The sequence below is a fragment of the Pteropus alecto genome, unplaced genomic scaffold, assembly GCF_000325575.1.
Source record: "Pteropus alecto unplaced genomic scaffold, ASM32557v1 scaffold287, whole genome shotgun sequence".
In the NCBI taxonomy this organism is placed as follows: domain Eukaryota; kingdom Metazoa; phylum Chordata; class Mammalia; order Chiroptera; family Pteropodidae; genus Pteropus; species Pteropus alecto.
Window position 1 is genome coordinate 1,194,307 of NW_006439718.1, and position 18,678 is coordinate 1,212,984.

At 41.2% G+C, this 18,678-nt stretch overlaps 1 protein-coding gene across 1 annotated transcript in view; it reads left to right on the top strand.

The window, feature by feature from the left end:
- Window positions 1-18,678, top strand: part of WDFY4 (WDFY family member 4) — a 265,837-nt gene that overhangs the window by 147,346 nt on the left and 99,813 nt on the right. Inside the window, exons 40-43 of the mRNA XM_025050333.1 lie at window positions 1,993-2,070; window positions 7,653-7,859; window positions 9,227-9,278; window positions 12,333-12,499. Of these exons, the coding sequence (XP_024906101.1) occupies window positions 1,993-2,070; window positions 7,653-7,859; window positions 9,227-9,278; window positions 12,333-12,499 (504 nt within the window). The remainder of the gene's footprint in view (window positions 1-1,992; window positions 2,071-7,652; window positions 7,860-9,226; window positions 9,279-12,332; window positions 12,500-18,678) is intronic.

Consider the following 18,678-nt stretch of genomic DNA (forward strand, 5'->3'; position numbering starts at 1 on the left):
AGCACCATTTATTGAAGAGGCTTTCCTTTCTCCACTGTATGTTTTTGGCTTTTTCTGTCAAAAATTATTTGCCCATACAAACATGGGTTTATTTCTGAACTCTCAATTCTGTTCCACTGGTCTGTGTGTCTGTTTTTCTGCCAATACCATGCTGTTTTGATTATTGTCATTTAGTAGTATAGTTTGAAGTCAGGCAGAGTGATGCATCCAGTCTCATTTTTATCTTTTTTTCTCAAGATGGCTTTGGCAGTTCGGGGTCTTTTGCTCTTTCATACAAATCTGTTGATTTTTTTTTTATTCCTTTAAAAACTGCCGATGAGATTTTGATGAGAATTGCATTAAATCTGTATAATGCTTTAGATAATAAGGTCATTTTTACTATGTTGATTCTTCCATCATTTATTCCTATATTTTGTGTTTCAGTATGGAATAGTTTACATTCTACATTCTTTCACTGTCTTTCTTTAAAGATAATATGACTTTTTCTCTGTGTTTTTGAATATTTTTTACCTTTCATTTTTTTGTTTTACTGTGATGAGCTTATGTGTGGTTTTCTTTGTATTTTTCTTGTTTTATGTTTGTTGAATTTGTTAAATCTGTGGTTTATGACTTTCATTGATTTCAGAAAATACTCATTAACTTTTCATATTGAGTCTGATCCATCTTTCTCTCCTCTTCTTTTGATACTCCAATTCTAATAAGCAGGATGCTTTCTCCATATTACACATGTATCTAACTCTCTCTATCTTTTAAATATTTTCCATATTTTTATCTCATTATACTTTTAGCAAGGATATTTATTCAAGTTTACTCATCCTCTGTTCAGTTGTGTTCACTCTGCTGTTAAACTTACCCATAAAGTTTCTCATTTCGATTAATTTATTTTACAAATTTATAATTTGTATTTGGTTATTTTTCATATTACATGTCTTTTGCAAAATTCTCCATATTACATTTTTGATCATATTATTTGCATTAATTTAAGATTCTTGTCTGATAACTCTAATATCTGCATACATGTGGGTATGTTTTTATTGTTTATTTGTCTGTTGATCCTTTTTATGGGCAATGTAGTAATTTCTGCTTGATCGTGGAACATTTTGTATACAAATTCTCAATTAACATCTCAGATGATGTGATCTTTCTCCAGAGAAGAGTTACTTTGTCTTCTGGCATGCATTTGTAGTAACAGTGATCACCATAATATACTTAGAGGTTGAGCTATTGAAAATTGGGTTTCAGCTTTGTAAGGACTGGTTTGTTTCCAGCCTACCTTGATCTCTATGGTGCAACCCTTCAGAGACCTCCCTTAAAGCCAACTCCTGGTGATTTCTAGAAACTGAGACTGCTGGAAGCTTTACTATTTTCTCAGCCTCTCAACTCCACACTGTTTATCAATCAACAACTGCTTAAAGGGGAACATTAATTTAGAAAGCTGGGCTTATTTCTCTCGATTGTCCTATTTCTGGGCTCTTGGTCCCTTATGTTCTAAATGATTTGGTGAGCTTGAACTCTAATTTTTGTCTCTTTAGCCACCTGAGATTTTGAAAAGCTCTGCTAAGCTTCTCTACTTCTTAGCCATCACTTTAGCTTCTCGGCCTTTTCTGCTATTTGCAAACTTGAAAATATCTCAAGGGAAAAAAAAACCCACAGATATTGGGCATTGGGCACATCTCAGTGAGTTTCCTTTTCTTCAAGATCTTGGTTCCTTAATTCTTGGCCCTCTTGGTAGCACTCTGCTGTTCTAAAGCAGATTATTCAAATATAGCTTTAAAAGTTATTCTTGGGAGGAAGATTAATTTGCTGCAGCTAACTCATCATAGCTGAAAGTAGAAATATTTCACAGACATGTATGTGTGTATGTGAGTGTATCAGTGTAGATGAAATATTCGTTCATGTGATTGTTATTGATTTGACCAGCAAATCCTGCAAGTATTCTTATCTAAAATCACAACTATCATTAAACTGTGACTTGTTTTCTCTCTTCTCTAGAACTTTGTGTTGTGTATCGAGAACTACAGAAGAAGAGGTCAGGAGCTCTATGCATCTTTATACAAAGACCATGTGCAGGTAAAAAACAAAACAGTTCCTTTCTCTACACAATAAACTGAGATCTACCTTGAACCTAAAATAAAAAATCAGAAGGGACTTTCGTCTAAATTCTGGACTGCTTAAATCAATAATTGGTGGTCAATAATTCAGTCTAACTTGCATGACCTGTGCGTGAGGATTTGGATCTACACTTGAAGCAAGTGAGGAGATAGGAAATGTATTAATCCACTCATATACTCAGGGTGTCTCAGATCCTTTGCTAGGAGCTAGAGACACAATTGTAAACACAGACATGGGCCTCATTCTCAGATATCTTCACTATAAAGGAAAAATATACATTAAACAACTGCACAAATAAATACATCATTATGACTTGTGATGAGCAGTAGCCATGGAAAATACAGATACAAGGAGAGATTATAACAGGGAAAGACCTTAATTTGGGCAGATAAGAGGCCCTTTCTAAGAAAGTGACTTTTACATTGAGGTCTGAAGAAGAAGGAAATGGTCTGAGGTGTTTCGAGGAAGTGTTTTTGGCTAAGGAGAGGGCATGTGTGAAAGATCCAGAGTCAGGAAACAGCTACATATTATCAATTAACTGAAAGAAGTGACTGAATGACCTGAACTGGTAAGGAACAAGGGTGAAGATGAGGTAGGGCTGGAGTGAATAGGGCTTGTCACCACATTAGGGCTTTGCATCTTATCCTAAGTGCAATGAGTTGCCACTAATGAGGGCAGGTTTAGATATTTAAAACACCTCGTTAAGCATAATTTCTGTGCTGTCTAGATAGAATACTAGCTGTCATGCCAATGACATCTCTATTTGAATCTTAGGTCTGCCTCTTCTTAGGCCTGCAGTCTGAGCCCCAAGTTCCTCATCTTTAAAATGGGATAATAGTTCCTAACTATTAAGGGTAAAGAACAACTATAAAGTGCCTAGACAGTAGTTGGCAGGGAATAGATGCCCCATATGTGATTATGGAATGGCTAAGAAGTTATCTTAGTTGGTTTTGTTTTTAATAAAAGTTTTAAAAAATAATTGCTTATAATGGAACACAATGTATAGTATTAGAAGCTTACTAATTATATTATTTACTTTATAATTTCTCTGTTCCAAAGCTTGTGCTAGGTGTAGAAAAGGCAGAGATTACAATGACACTGATATGTCTTGAGGGTTCTTACAACTCAGTAGAGAGACCAAGAGTAAATAAATAACCACAAACAGAGTGATGAGGCCAATACTAGGATGTCCTACTACAAGGGGAGGAACAGTGGGGTGTAAGGAACCAGTAGGTGTATTGGGGTGAGTGAGAGGTCAAGGAATGGTGAAACAGTGGTGCCCAAGGGTGGGGAAAATACAATAGGCTCTGATCAACTTAAGCCACATAATCTGGTCTAATTCCTTCCATATAAGCTCATTTGGGAGACCACAACATGCCCCTGGAATAAGAATTTGTGAGATATGCAGCCTGCACTCCAGAAACACATAGTTTAGCTACATAACCCCCAAGGCTGTCTTACAAGAAAGCAGTTTATCAAGCATGGCAGGAGTGGGAGAGGAGCTTTGGGGGTATTAAATTCATGTGGGCAGGACAGAACCTCAGCAGAGACTCTGAGCCCAGAAAGAAAGAATCCAGCCTTCTTGAAGGTGGCCTGGCTCATTTTTAGTAGCAGGCTTGACTGGGATTCAGAGAGTACTTGAGAAAGTTATACAGAGTTTTAAAGTTATTGAGGTATGTTTGAGAAAATCAGCATTCTGATACTAATCCATATGGATACTTTCCAAGTGTTTAAATATTTAAGACAGATTGTTTTGATGTTTAAAGGAATGCAGAGGTAATCACCATCTGCAGGAGATAATGGGGTCTGAAGCATTCACCCTGTTTTTTTAAGGGGCAATACACTTTCCCAATGGAGGTCCCCCTCCACTTCCAGAAAAGTCAAGTTCAAATTCCAGGAAAAAATCAGGCTTGTGAAGCCTGCCACATTCTTCAAGGACTGCTTCTCTCAGGTGCACTCAATGAGGTGATGATAGTAAGATTTAGGGGCCCCAGCCCACAGGTCTCTCAGTCAAAGGTCATGTAAGACTGCTTTAACTTGGCATTTTACTCACAACTAAGAAGTCACTGGAGATGGCAAGAGCCCACAGTATGAGAAAATAACATGACCATGACCCAGTGCCCTAAGTGTCATTACATGATGTTCCATCATTATATCGTTAGCAAATTGGACAATTCTGATATTTAATCTCCCAAATTTCTCTTCGCTCCAGAAGTACTGGTGAAAACAGTTGCCTATACTCTGGCCCTGCCAAGCTTCCCATTTGCCTTTTCCAAATTATATTTGTTCTCTTCTTTGTGGTCCAGATGCTTTGGTTCTACTCTTATATCAAGTCCTTATTGTAATTTACAGCAATGCTTCCTTCTGCCTATGCTGTTTTTAAAACATTATAGTCTTTGCTAGTTAAAGCTCTTTGCTAGGTGCTCACCATTTCAGAAATAACCTTTCTTTTATTATGTGAGGGGCATTGTTTTGTCACACTCTTTTCTGTGCTCTCTAGGGGCCAACAGTGTGTTGCTACTTCTTTCTCAGTGTCTGTATATCCATTAAGGTTTGTCACAGCTCTTTCAGATCCAAGTATCAGAATCTCAACTAAAATTGGCTTAGGCAACAAATAAAATGTTTTGTTTTATTAAAAAATTCAGGGAAAGAAAGATATTACAATTTTTTCTATCCAGATCCAGGTATTCAAACTCTGCTCTAAGGAATCTGTCTCCTCTCTCTTTTATCTTTCTCTCTTATACACGCATACAAACACACACAAATGTATGAGGCTGCTAAAGCATTTGAGGCACCAGAGCACATGAATGAGAGAGCACGTGAGTCTGAAAGGAACTCACATTCTGCTTCCCAGGCTGTACATCCTAGAACAAGGCAGGGTTTATGTAATGAATGGAGAACCATTTTCTAACTTGTGCAAAGGCACTGTCTCCTTTCTGAGCTGTGAACCTGTAGGTTATTTCTATACAAGGGGATACTTCTCCTGATGCACATAAAGGTGTCCTGGGACTGGGGTGGTGGCCCTGAATGTGTACTCATACACCGAACCCTCTGTACTGTCTCCTTTGTATAGGCTCCAAAGAGCGCCATTACCAACCCTGAGGAATGATACTCACCTACCCATCCTATAACCATTCACCATCACTCGGATTCCCCATAGTTGGGTGACTGAAAGTAGGGCTGGGCTCAGCCTCACTGAAAGCACCAGAAACTGAAAGCGGATAAGGTTGCCCAGATACAAATCTCAATGATGCTACCTAAGAGTTTCTATTCAGCTGAAAATCATAGCTGCTTCTATCATACCAGAATCCATGCCTCTGAGTGTGACATTTGGCCCACTTGAGCTTTAAACTGAAAGAGAACCTTACATTGTACAGAAAATGGGTATAACAGAGCATTTTGCGAGTGCACGGACTCAGGGATTTTACTATTTAGTCATCTCATGTCCTTTGTCCAGGGATTACATGTAGCTTTCTATCATGGACTAACAATCGTTCATCTCTGAGGGGGTCTCACTACTGACACATATCTGTGTGGTTGCAGATATCAAGACAACTTACTTGCCTTGATATCTCAGGCAGCCATGCAGTACCATTATGTCAGTGGAGCCTTGGGGTGGAGAGGATGCTCTTAAAAGACTGATTTGATGCTCAGGGTAGACAACCCAATAGCTTGAGATTGTTCATCCTCTATGAAGCTCTCAGTATGTTACCACAAACACAGTGAAAATTTTCAGGGAGCTGAAACATTATCCCCAAACAAGTTTTTATTTCATGTAACCGAATTCCTTTTAAAGGCTTTGGATAGTCATCATTTTTTCTAGAGTTCATTATTAACCAATTGGAGTATTGTGTAGAATGCTGTAACCGTTTTGGATGTAAATCTAAGAACTGTGGAGAAAAAAAATGATCTTGTTTTGAAATAGGACTTGCTTTATTCACAGCAATAATACTAACTGCTTAAGCTATGTAAGGAACCCTACAAAACTTTTCAAAATATTGTCTCATTTAATCCCTACATAAACTCATGGTTTTATTATTATGGTAATATTATTAACCAAATTTGACTGATGAGGAAGCTGAAGCTCCTTCAGATTTAACAACTAGTGAATAGCAAAAACAGAATGACAACCCAAGTTTATCTGATGCCAAAGATCATGTGCTAAGCACTATAACATCTGTTATATTTTCATGAAAATTTTTAAGTTCTGAGAATGATTTACCCATCCAAAGAGGCCCAGATTTGCTATGTCCACCAGTCGTTGAAGTAATACTGGCAGGAACCATGAATTAATAAAATGATACTAGAAAAGGAAAGAAGTCTAGCCTCTAGGCTTAAGCAAAGGCTTTGGAATCAGACAAATTGGGTTTAAATCTCAGCTGGGTCACCTGGTTGTCCTTGGAGAAGATACGTCTCCTTTCCTAGACTTGGTTTCTTTATGATGATCATAGAAATGACTTGCAAGTTTAAGTTTTACTCATGGAGCCAGTGGGTAGAGGAAATGAGATACAGCAGATGAGGGGCTCAGCTTAACACTTGGTAATGAATTTCTTTCTTTTTTATGTTAAGTTTATGAAATCTGTGCTTCTTGTTTCACCTTTCAGTTTCTGAAAAATTAAAATTTAGAACAAATGCCATCAAATATTTGAATAACTGCAAAATTCACTCTGTAGACAAAGTTGATTCCACTGCCCAAATTGAATTGAAATGTTTCCTTGACAGGTGATGTACAAAACTTGAATTTGACATACAAAAGCAGTTTGGGCGTGTCAATGTATTTTATAAAAGTTTGAATTATACTCTAGCAGAAGTTGTAATAGTCAAGTATCACATATACAAACTATGAGACTTTCATAGATAATAGCTGGGATTATTTTCATTAATATCAAAGGTTTTAGCTTCTGTGAACATTCTAGAATTCTTGAACATTCTAGAATCATATGATATTAGGGTTTCAAAGACCTTTAGACATCATCTAGGCCAAAGCTCTCATTTAACAGTTAGAGAATCTGAGGTCCAGTGACAGGAAGAACTTGTTCAAATCAATCCATTGCTGGCTGGTCTGCTAGTTCCCACCACACTGCTAGTCCAGAAGACTTGAAGAAGTATTTTCAGTATCATTTTTGAAGGGTGTGGGCTGTGGTAAAATTCCCTGTCCTTTTTGAAGGGCAGAGGCTGTGATGAAATTCTCCATCCATTTTATAGAATTGCTGTTTAACCCACTCCAATGATTAATTTCAAGGCCTTTGGGACCTGTTGCTCTCTGCCCAGCACCCAGTAGTATGAATTCTAGAGGGTGGATGGCTTTTCCCTCCCCCATCCTAAATTAAATGGTCTCAAAATTAAGAAACCAGGTTCTTTTCTGGACCAGGTCTTGGCTCCAGAGAGTACACTACACACCCTGAGGGTGCTCGGGTACCTGTAAGAGGCTATTTTTCTCAGACAATTATGGGGCTTGGTCTGTTCACCTCAGGAGATTTGGGGCCAGGTAGGCCTGTGAGAAAAATGTCCAGGGATGACTTTGTACTTCTGCTTCCCAGAGAAGGAAATGTGGTGACATCAAGGCAGCCAAAGCCTGGGCCAGGATCCAGGAACAGCTTTTTGGGGAGCTGGGTTTGTGGGGCCAGATGGCAGAAGCCACATCTTGTTCCTGGTGGGAACTGGACTGGAGAGAAGGACCCGCTCGCATGAGGAAACGCATCAGACGCTTGTCTCCCCTGGAGGCCCTGAGTGCAGAAAGGCTCAAGGTAAGAGTTCAGTGCAAGAAAATGATGCTTCAGTGTCAGAAATGTAGGACAGTGACTCGTTAGCTTTTCCATCTCAGGTTGTTTTCATCTGGTGTGCTTCAGGAGAGTTTCGATATGGGCAGGTTGAGAGAAAATGTATGTAGTTAAAGGCAAGAGTGCTCTAATTTATTTTTGATGCTGTTTAACAGAAGAAAAGAATCACTAATCTTACCAGGTAACATAGAAAGAATGCTATAACTACGACCTGAATGAATGAATAAATGCGTGAGTAAATGAGTAGGTGAGTGGTTCACATGTATACCACTGACCCAGACAACGCTGATATTCACAAAAGTCCGGTGGTATAATCTGGATGCTAGGGTTTAGAAAGAGTCATGTGATGGCATTGTCAGCTTACACAAGTTATTTGTCACAGAGCAGTCATGACCAGCACTGCTATGGGCATTATTACACAAGCAAATCTCATAACAAGTTTTACAATGGAAATATCTTGAACTCAGCTATTTCTGCAAGCCTGAGCCAGTGACCCACTTAGTCCAAATGACATTGAAGTGGTACTGTATTCCCAAACAATGGAATCTAGGCAGACCCTGGGGGTTTGCTGTAATGAAGCTTGAACTCTGTGTCATGAAACTTACATTTTTGCCTTCTAAAGGTTGGGGAGCCAGTTGGATTGGTAGTGGATATAGAAAACTCTGTTAATCGTTTTTCATTTCCACATTGAACAATTCTGATTTAAGAGGATTCTAAAAGGCAGCTTTCCAAATACTGCAACTCAAGACAATGGGTTTATATTCTAGTCTGTAATCTCAGAATCTTTTATCCCCAGTAAATCCTTTATAAAATCTAATGAAAAATTATATTTCATTTATTCAGTAGACATTTGAATTTTTAATGTACTGTTAATAAACATCTGGTGGTGTACAGTATTTTTCCCTTGATATATTTCTTAGGAAATGGAGGCAGGAAAGATAAGTAGCTTGTATACTGTGTAGGTGACAAAGCCAAAGGTTGGCTATGGAACCAGATCTCTGGTCCCTGATCCCCTCTACAGGGTGGCCCATACCACAGAAGTCCAGTTTGCTATCTAATCCTATTTTGGCATCATCTTTGGAAATTACTGTAAATCTTACTTAATGGAAGACTGTGGGTTTTTCCCCTTTGACTCAGGAACATTAATACTTGCATTTTATAGTGGTCCTTTAGGAATTTAGCATTTTCTCCCCTTGCATCTGAATCTTGAATATATGAGTAATTTGAAAGGGTCACGTGTATGTGTGTGTGTCTGTGAATCTGTGGAATGAGGCGGGTGCATATAGGTAGTATCCAGGATTTAATTTCTCTTTTTTTCTCTGGTGTTATTTCAGGAAAGCCAAGACAGAAATGGCGATATTTCTCAAACGAATGCTTTAAACCAAGGTATTCAGTTTATCAGTTTATCTATTCTTTATTTGAAACTTAAGCCAATTCTTGGTTTTATTTAATATCTTCTTAAAAATATAAAATTAATATTTTTGAAAAAAGAAAATGCTACAAGTCTAGAGTTGGTAGTGCTAAGATTCTCTTCATACTGTCTTCCCCAAGATGAAGAAGAACCTATTTCAGACCTCATCACTCCCATAGGAGGAAAATTTTATATTAACTTTGCAAAAATAACCATTTTTTTTCGGGGGAACTATCTCATCAATTTGCTGTATTGGGAAAACCTTAAATGTGCCCCCAGACAGATCAAATGCATATTCAGTATGTGACCTAAAATACATAGGAGGAAAATAACAGAATGTTTTTGAGTAAAAATGGATAGAATAGATATTTAGTACTTTTTACACTAAACTCTTTGATTATGAAAATGACAGATAAAATAGTCATTATTACACTAGTCTCCCCTTATCCGTGGGTGACATATTCCAAGACTGCCAGTGGATGCTTAAAACCATGACGGTACCTAACTCTATATATATTATGTCTTTCCTATACATATATACCTTTTTATGTACAAAAGCACTTTATGACGGCTTCTCTTTGGCATATCTGCATTGCCAGCATTGCTACTCTTGCACTTTGGAGCCATTGTTAAGTAAAATAAGCACAGGCACTCTGATACCAAGACAGGCAATCTGATAACTGAGAAGGCTACCAAGTGAATAACAGATGTGTAGCATATACAACGTGGATACACTAGACAAAGGAATGATTCACATCCTGGTCAGGATGAAGCTAGATTGCGGAGTTTTCATCATGCCAATAAGAATGGTGCACAATTTAAAAGTTATAAATTGTTTATTTCTGGAATTTTCCACTTAATATTTTCAGACTGTATTTGACCACTGGTAACTAAAACTGTGAAAAGTGAAACCACAGATAAAGGGGATTACTGTATTGCCCAAACTAAAAAAAAAAAGTACTCTGAATCATTTTTTATGTTTACATATACTCTTTATTTGTATAATTTTCATGGAAGAATTTAATTGAATCAATTTGCTGAAAATCCAGGCTTTGTTTTCAGAGGTCATTTTGGCATGAGCCCATCAAACCACACATACAAGTACACAAATAGACACAAAGACATACATACTGTATTTCTGATTTTGTGTGTTTCTACCAGACTCTGTCTTTTACTGTAGACACTCCCTGTCTGTAAGTTTTACTGTATCCTAGGCTGCAGCTAGTGTCATATCCTTTCCTAAATGACAATATCTTAGCACTGGTCATCTTATCGCATTTAGTGCCTGAGTACTGGATTTTCCACTGAACTGGCTAACTTGCCAGTCTGTAGTATTGCCTAGAAGTTAGGATCCTGGGCTCTGATCACAGGTAAATTTGGGGATCTCACTGTGATACAGGACTTGGGATAACATTGTCATACCCATTTGCTTCTCTTCTCTCCACCTCAAAACCAACAACAATAGTCTATCTACTCTCTCTCTCTCTCTCTCTCTCTCTCTCTCTCTCTCTCTCTCTCTCAGAAAGGATGGCTGCAGAGAGTGCGGTGGTGGAAAGTGTATGCTGATTTTATTAGACTATGGTCATGAGCTGTTGAATCTTCTGACCTCCAATATACAGAACCCCACTCCACAGTAGGGAGCTCAGCCAGAGAGGAATAAAGGGCCGTGGTTATCTACCATGCTTTCATGGGTGCCTGTAACTACACAGTATTCTCCCTGCATGGGAAAATCCTGTGTTGGCTGCTGCTGTGAGCAACAGACACTTTCATTCATTCATATGTGAGACTTCCAGATGGGGTGGAGGTCAAAGAGGTGAGCATCTTGGTATAAAGAAAATGACTGGTAATCCTTTGACTTCACAGTCATGCAGTGTGCCTGTTCCAGGCAGGTGGACACTCAGGGCAGGGTGGAGGAGCAGGATCTAGAAATCCACATAGGTATATGCTTAGCCAGCACCCAATGTTCATTCTCAGGAGTGCATCCTTAGGAAATAAGTGTAAATGTGTACACAAATGACTGCAGCACAGTACATTTATGGTAGTTAGTACAAAAATGGAAACTATCTGTATCTCTAAAAAATAGAAAATGAATTAGGTGATTATGAAAGAGCCACAAAATAGAACATTATTTTCAAAGAACATTTAATGAAATGGGAAAATGCTCATAATATAATTTTGAGAAAAAAATATTAGAAAAGAAAAACTGTAAATGCAATATAATTCCTATTGTGTCAAAAATTACATATGAGTGTGTGCCTATACATATATGTACTGAAAAATATCAGAAGTAAATAAATCAAATTGTAAATAGTGAGGACAAATAGGCTAGAGATGGGAGGCTCAGACTGGACTCAGAGAGATCTGGTTCAGATTCTGCCTCTAGTTCATGGCAGCCATATGACCTTGAGCAAAGCACCTGCCCTCTTTCCATTTTCCCATTTGTAAACTAGGATGAAGTAGAATCTACAGCCTGGGTAGGACTAGGTGGAAAATGTCATCAAGAGTACCCAGCACAGAGAAAGTGTTTACTAAATGAGAGTTGCTATTATCAGCACTATCTCTGGAGAAATGGGTGATATTTGTTTTATTTCTCACAATTTCATGGGTTTTCTAAGTTTTTTTTTTTTTTTTACATTAAGAAGATAGTGCTTTCCTAATTTTTTAAAAAGCATTGTTTTAAAAGAGTGAACAAAGTGAAATTCAGGTAAAGTAAATCCAGCCTGACCCTCCAGGGCTTAGCTTTATTGATTAACGAGGATGAATTTTGAAATGTTGTCCTGTGGTCATTCGAGAGCTTCAGAGCACCCAGGCTTGGCACACCTTCTGGAGAGAATCAACCTGAGGGTGTTGACACCATACCACAGTGTCAGAGGGGTGGTATCCTCCAGAGGACACACTGAGATGCACACCATTCACGCCTGCCCCGAAACATCGCAGTTCCTCTCAGTGACTCAGGCCAGACTGCACAGCGCTCCTTGTGATGTCAGGCAGCTCATGTCAAAACTGTGTGTCCCTTTATGCTACTGCAGATGAACTGACACCAAAAGAAGATGAGAGCAAGAGAGATGAGGTGGGAGTGGACTGCACCCAGCTGACATTCTTCCCTGCCTTACACGAAAGTCAGCACTCTGAAGATTTCTTGGAACTGTGTCGAGAAAGACAAGTTATTTTACAAGAGCTTGTTGATCATGAAAAGGTAATACAGCTCATCATAATTATTCTTTCAAGATAATCAGACATGAGAGAACTAAACTTTCTTCACTCACATGGGAAGTGATGGCTCCCTTCACTATAAAAAAGAAAAATCAAAAAGCAAAAATAACAGGCGTGTTCCTGAATTTATGCACTCAGAGCAGGCCTGCAAATGGAACCCACATGCCCTGCATCAAAATGTTTAAAAGGTATAAATCAAGCTAATCAACTGTTAGATGAAACATGCTCTAACTTCCTATACTGATCTTTATCAACCCGGCAAACCAGTTTCAAATTTAAATTTTTTGACCTTGTAGTTCAGCATCTTGGCCTCTGCCTGCAGCCTGCCTACCCTGAAGGAAACATCCCACATTTTGAGGGGGCCTGGTGGATGTGTTTGGAGATCCCAACCTATATGTCCAAGCTTTCCCCAACCCCCTTACCTCTCAGGCCTCAGGGTAAGCACAATGGTGTCACTGTCAGCCGTCAGAAGGGTGAACTTAGAGATGAAGTGTGCATGGGCCAGGAGGCAGGCTGGGGCAGTCAGCAGGGAAGTCCATGGTCTGGGATGCCTGGAGCTGAGTTGGGAGCCCAAGGCATGTCTTCTTGGTATGACTGGCGGAAGGTAAGAGGGGGGACCCTAAAATGTGAGTCCAGCAGAGGGCTACTCTTACTCAAGTCTAAGAAAGATGAGGAAGATGAAGCACATGTCTTAGAGTAGAACAGATCTGAGTTCTAATTCCAATGTAACCACATATTAAATGGCATGTCACCTAACTTTTGGGAGCCTCAATTTTTCTTATTTTAGTATGGAGGGTTTAGCAACCATGCCACAAGATTACTGTAAGGCTTAAATGGGGTAATGGAAGCAAAGAGACTAGCTTAGAGCTGGGCACATGTGAGGTGCTCATCAAAATTATCTTCCCTTTCCAAAGGTTGAGTGGTTTTTAGGGTTGGGTGGACCTCAGAGTCTCATCAACTCCTCTGTAAAAGGTGTGGGTGAAGAAGATGCCCCAGAAAAACAGAGGAATGGGAAGAGTGTGGCTGGCAAGCCATGCAAGGACCACACAGAGATGAATGAGAGAGAGCTGAGGGCTAGTCCAGCTACAGGGTGGATAGGAGTGGATCTGAACTGAGGGCTCTCACTGGGTAAGCAGTCTGTATTTCAAGGAGCAGGAGATAAACTCAGAGAGCCTGTGATGGGCATGAGCAAGGTATAGAAACTGAGGCATGTCCTTTCCAAGGGCAGAGTTCTTGCAGAGACTCCCTTAAGTTGTTAAGCTGGGATTTGCTCCTTCCAGAGGTTGGATAGAAGGACCGGCATGGAGTGCATTGGCCAAATGAACTGCTACAGAATTTTCGGCAAGTTAGCTGCTTTCAGATTTGGTTAACGGTTCAAGCGACACAGGCTTTTAACAACATCGTGTCCTGCTTATACCAGCCTAACCCAAAGCTTCCAGGCTAGAGCGCATTTGCAGGTCCCCCTCACACCTCACACCAGGCTCTTGCTCATGGTGGTTCATCTACCTGTGGTATCCTGCCTGCTAGACTCCTGGCAGCTGACTCTCTGAAGCTGGTCTCGACCGCTCCCCTTTCTGAGACCTAGAAAACTGGTCTTTCCCTTGTCACTGTCTCCACAACCCCCTGTATCACCTCCTCTTGGTGCTTCTGCACACAGGCCAATCTTCACTAGATCACGTGTCTGCCTCTCACACTGTACTGATGCTCCTTAATGGAAGGAGCCCCAGGTGCCCAACTTCAGGTATGCCTGGAGAAGCCATTCAGAAAATGTTTATACATATGTATTCATAATATCCAGCTGCCAAGGGCTAACAGTGGATAATAGTTTTGATATGTCATATATTAATATGTTCATATAGGTAAATGTATATTTAGTAAATGCCTAGTCAACTGAAAAGAAAAATAGCTGAAATCAATGCTTTCTTACTATAAACACTTTTATTTGATTTATGCCCCCAAAAGATTATATAAAATAGTGATTCTCAACAGAGGGCAACTTTACCCCCACATGGGACATTTGCCAACATCTAAAGACGTTTTTAGTTGTTGTGGCTTGGGGTCAGGGGTGCTACCGCATCCAGGAGGCAGAGGCCAAGGATGCTGCCATACATCCTACAAAACTCAGGGCAGCCCAACCCTCCACCAGAAAATAATTATTCAGCCCCAAATGTTTATAATGCCAAGGTGATAAACCCAGACATGAAGGGTGAATATTAGAAAGATCTCAAGTTGCAGCTATTCCTTCCTACTGTCCTGAAAGGGTAAGAAAATATTGGGCTATTCATTGTCTCCAAATTTGTTCTTTTCATTGTTTTGATAAGAAGAGATGAATCTCTTCTTGGCAATGCTTTGGTTTAATTTGGTGTATTAATTTTCTATTGCTGCCATAAAAAACTACTATAAACTTAGTGACTTAAGACAGCATATATTTATTATCTCAAAAGTCTGAGCACGACATGGCTCAGCTGGTTCTCTGCTTAGTCTCACAGGGATAAAACCAAGGTATAGGCAACCTTCTAGAGGCTCTAGGAATTAAGTTGTTTTCAAATTCATTGAGGTGTTGGCAGAATTCAGTTCCATGCTTCTATAGGACTGGGATCCCTGTTTTTTGCCGACTGCCAGCCAGGGATCATTCTTAGCTTCTAGAGGCTACCCACATCCCTTGCCTTGTAAACCCCTCTCTCCATCTTCAAAGCCAGCTACAGGAGGTCAAGTCTTCTCATCCTTCAGTTCTTTCTGACCCTCTTCTGCTTCATGGCCCCTCTGCCTCCTTCTTTCACCACATCTCTCCCACCAACTCTTCTGATAAGAGCTCATGGGATTATATTGCATCTACCAGGTAATCCTGGATAATTTTCCTAATTTAAGATCCACCAATTCATAACCTTAATTTTATCAGCAAAGTCCCTTTAAGCAGTGCCTAGGTTACAGTTTAATGAGATCACTGGGAACAACACTCTTGGGAGACATCTTTGGAATACTGCCTGCCACATTTGGTATCATTCAGCATCCATATCCCACATCCTCTTCCATGTCTTTCTTCTTTGGAATAAGTTCTTCCAAGGAGAGCTTCTGTAGAAGGTCCAGCTCCCATATGTTTCCCAAGGCCTGCCTGGTGGTTTCAGCCCTGACTAGGCTGGGCTATACACAAGGTCTGGAGTTTATGGTCATTGCCAAGAGCTAGTCCCAACCTCAGTCTGTGTAGCAGGCAGATGTCCTTGGTACTTGTGCTGGTCTCTGAGAGTCTTGTTTATGCTGAGTGTCATTTCCCTCAGGGGTCTTGTTAGGGGAACAAGAGCCTGAAGCTCATAGGTGACTGACTTTTGCAGTTCCTGAGAGGCAGGACAGGATCAGGAAGAGGCTGTTTTCCCATCCTCTTGTCTCGTACTTAAACTTCACTCTTTCTGGGTCTTCGTGTAGCACAGCGGGAAGCTGTCAGAAGCACCACATGCGGCTTATTGTGGTAGCAGGGATGTCAGGCTGTGCAGACAGGAGGGAGCAGAACCCAGTGGGGGTCAAGCTGTCTTGTTGCCACTTAGTACTTGGTGTCCCCTTGCTGCTAGGAGAGTCAGCTAGGGGCAAGAAACCCACATGAATGAGTCTGAGCAGCTGCATGAGCAAGATGATTCTTGTTTTTGTCTGGACTGTTCTTTTCATGAGTTGTTTTCATTTCTTTTGTTCTTGTTACCTCTTTTTTTTTTTTTTGGTAAATTGTTAGAGAGATTGTTTCTCAATTCAGCCTGAGTTCCTCCAGGGTCAGAGAAATCAAACCCTGAAGAAGTAGGTCTGGGAGGAGAGTGGCTGGGGCCGCAGTTGGCGGGCTCCCTGGGAGTAGATGGGAGGACACTACAGGCAGAACCTTGTACAGATCCCGCCCATCTAATCCCACCACCACTTATAGGCCCAATGGCCCACTCCTGAGCTTCATTTCCTTTGTCTTTTAAATGGAATTATACTTCTTGACTGATCAGTTTGTGTCAAAGATCAAAGGGTTCCTGTCAAAAACTCTGCCTGGTGTCAGGGTAGCTTTCAATGGGTTATATTTGCTGTTCCTGCAGCCAGTGCTCTTCTTTTAATAGTCCCTTGGGATTTGTTCTCTCACTTCAAGAAGGAAGAAGGAGTGCAGCACGAACCCTGGCACCTAAGCCATGGCCCCAAGGATGCGGGAAAGGGCCTGTTGGTGCAAATGATGAAGCACTTTAATTCAAACCGGGCTCCAGCCGGCCTATGGGATGCTCCTGTGAGACAAAAAATTGCAGGGACTAGGGAATTGCTGTGGCGAGTGCTTGGGAAGAATGGAAGACTTGAGGGTCTAAATGGGTCTGTGGTCCTGCTGAGATGGTAAAGGATGAGATAGTGGGTCAGAGTAGAGCCCATGAGAGACCTGACTTTCAGGGATGGGGCCGCTCTACGAGTTCAGTGTCCATTGCAACGTTTTGTGGAAATGAGGTAAGTTGCTGGATTTAGGGCCTGGCTTGCTTGTGGTAAAACCAAGGAGCCCCTGAATTTAAAGTGCAAGGCAGGGAGGAATCCAGGGGAGTAGGCCTCAGAGCTCAAGAACATCTTTGGATCAGAAGAGAGGAGTCAGATCTAGACTTGAGAGCACTCTGTGGAGCAGCCCTGGCTGGCTGTTGGGCAGATGGGACTTTCGTGACTGGGCCCTTACACACCCCCACCAGCCAAATCCTCACAGTCCCATGCCCACCCACTCATCACTCCCCAGTAGCTGAGGGCTCCTTCTGAGTGAGCCTGGCTTGGTGTGCCCATCTGCGGGACACTCATAGCTCTGGGCCTCCCACAGCACCCTGCCCACTCTACCACCAGCATCCCTCTTATCACATGGCTCTACCATTATTTCTGAATCTGCTTGTAATTTCTTTAAAGTCAGGGTCAGGCTTGGATTCATCCTTGTCTCATCCTTGACATAGCATTTGTGCTCCAGAAAGATCTGCTGAACTGGAGAGTGAAGCTATGTCAGGAGGCCATGTTTAGGGAGTGAGCTATGTGTGCAGAGGCACAGTGTGTGGGCTTGGAGAGTGGACAGTCTGCCTGCAGCCATGACTTGGGTCTGCTCTTAAATGCCTGGGGACCTGGCCTGAGGAGTGGCATGTGCTGGGTGAATTCGTCACAAGGGGAGCCCCTCTGAGAACAGGTGGGGACATGGCTTGGCAGAGGCTGGCTGCCATGGCAACTTCACCACCATCACCAAGGAGGCAGATGTTAACAATTCATGCCCAGGAGGGCAGCTTGGCACAAGGCAAGTGCTTAGGCTGGACTCAGAGCTTCATTTTGCTCTTTGTTTATCACCATTATTGGCAAAAATGTCAGTGACTGAACAGCTGGAGCCCTTGTTCTGTGTGTTCTTCAAATAGCATCTCATCCAGTTTCATCATGATTCTGTGAAAGAGGCTTTATCATTTCCACTTTAAAGATGACAAAAACAGGGCCTAGTATGGCTACTAACTAGAATTGCTGGGATTTCATCTCTGAGCTGTCTTACTCTAAGTTCATTGATTTTTCACTGTCTACTGTCTCCCAATCCACAGTGTCAGGTAAGTTACATAAAATCTCCACCACCCTGTCTTTCAGCACTCTTCCCATATTGGATCTTGGAGATGGTGACTCTAGCTGCCACAGTGCTTCCTGTGTAAACTTTCTGGTTAACACTGGCCCAGGCAGGCAGGCCTCCAGGTCTCTCACCACACATATCGTCTCTGCCTGTGACACAGCACAGCAAACTGCCTTCCTGTGCATGCCTTAGCCCTGGTTCACTGTGGCTTTCATCCCTGTCCACTATGCATACTGTCAGGGATAGAGAAAGGAAGGGTTGTTGCACTGACCCTTGAACCATGAATGTGTTCAAACAAAGATACAGAAAGTTTGCCTGTTGGAGGGGTGGAGTGTGTGTGTGTGGTGGGGGGAGGGTGTGTGTCTGTGGGTGTGTAGAGGGAGGCATTATTTTCATTTCCTGGCCTGATACATTCTACTCGTGTTGAGACATTTTGTAGCAAGTATTGGATGCAAATTGGAAATTCCTGTAATTCAGATGTTTCCATAAAACCTTGGGCCTTGTGTGTTTTCTAAATGAAAGCACACCCACAAGAGGGTGTTTGAGGTGGGCTCGTACCCATGCTCAGAAAATCTGAGACCCCCTGCTTTCAC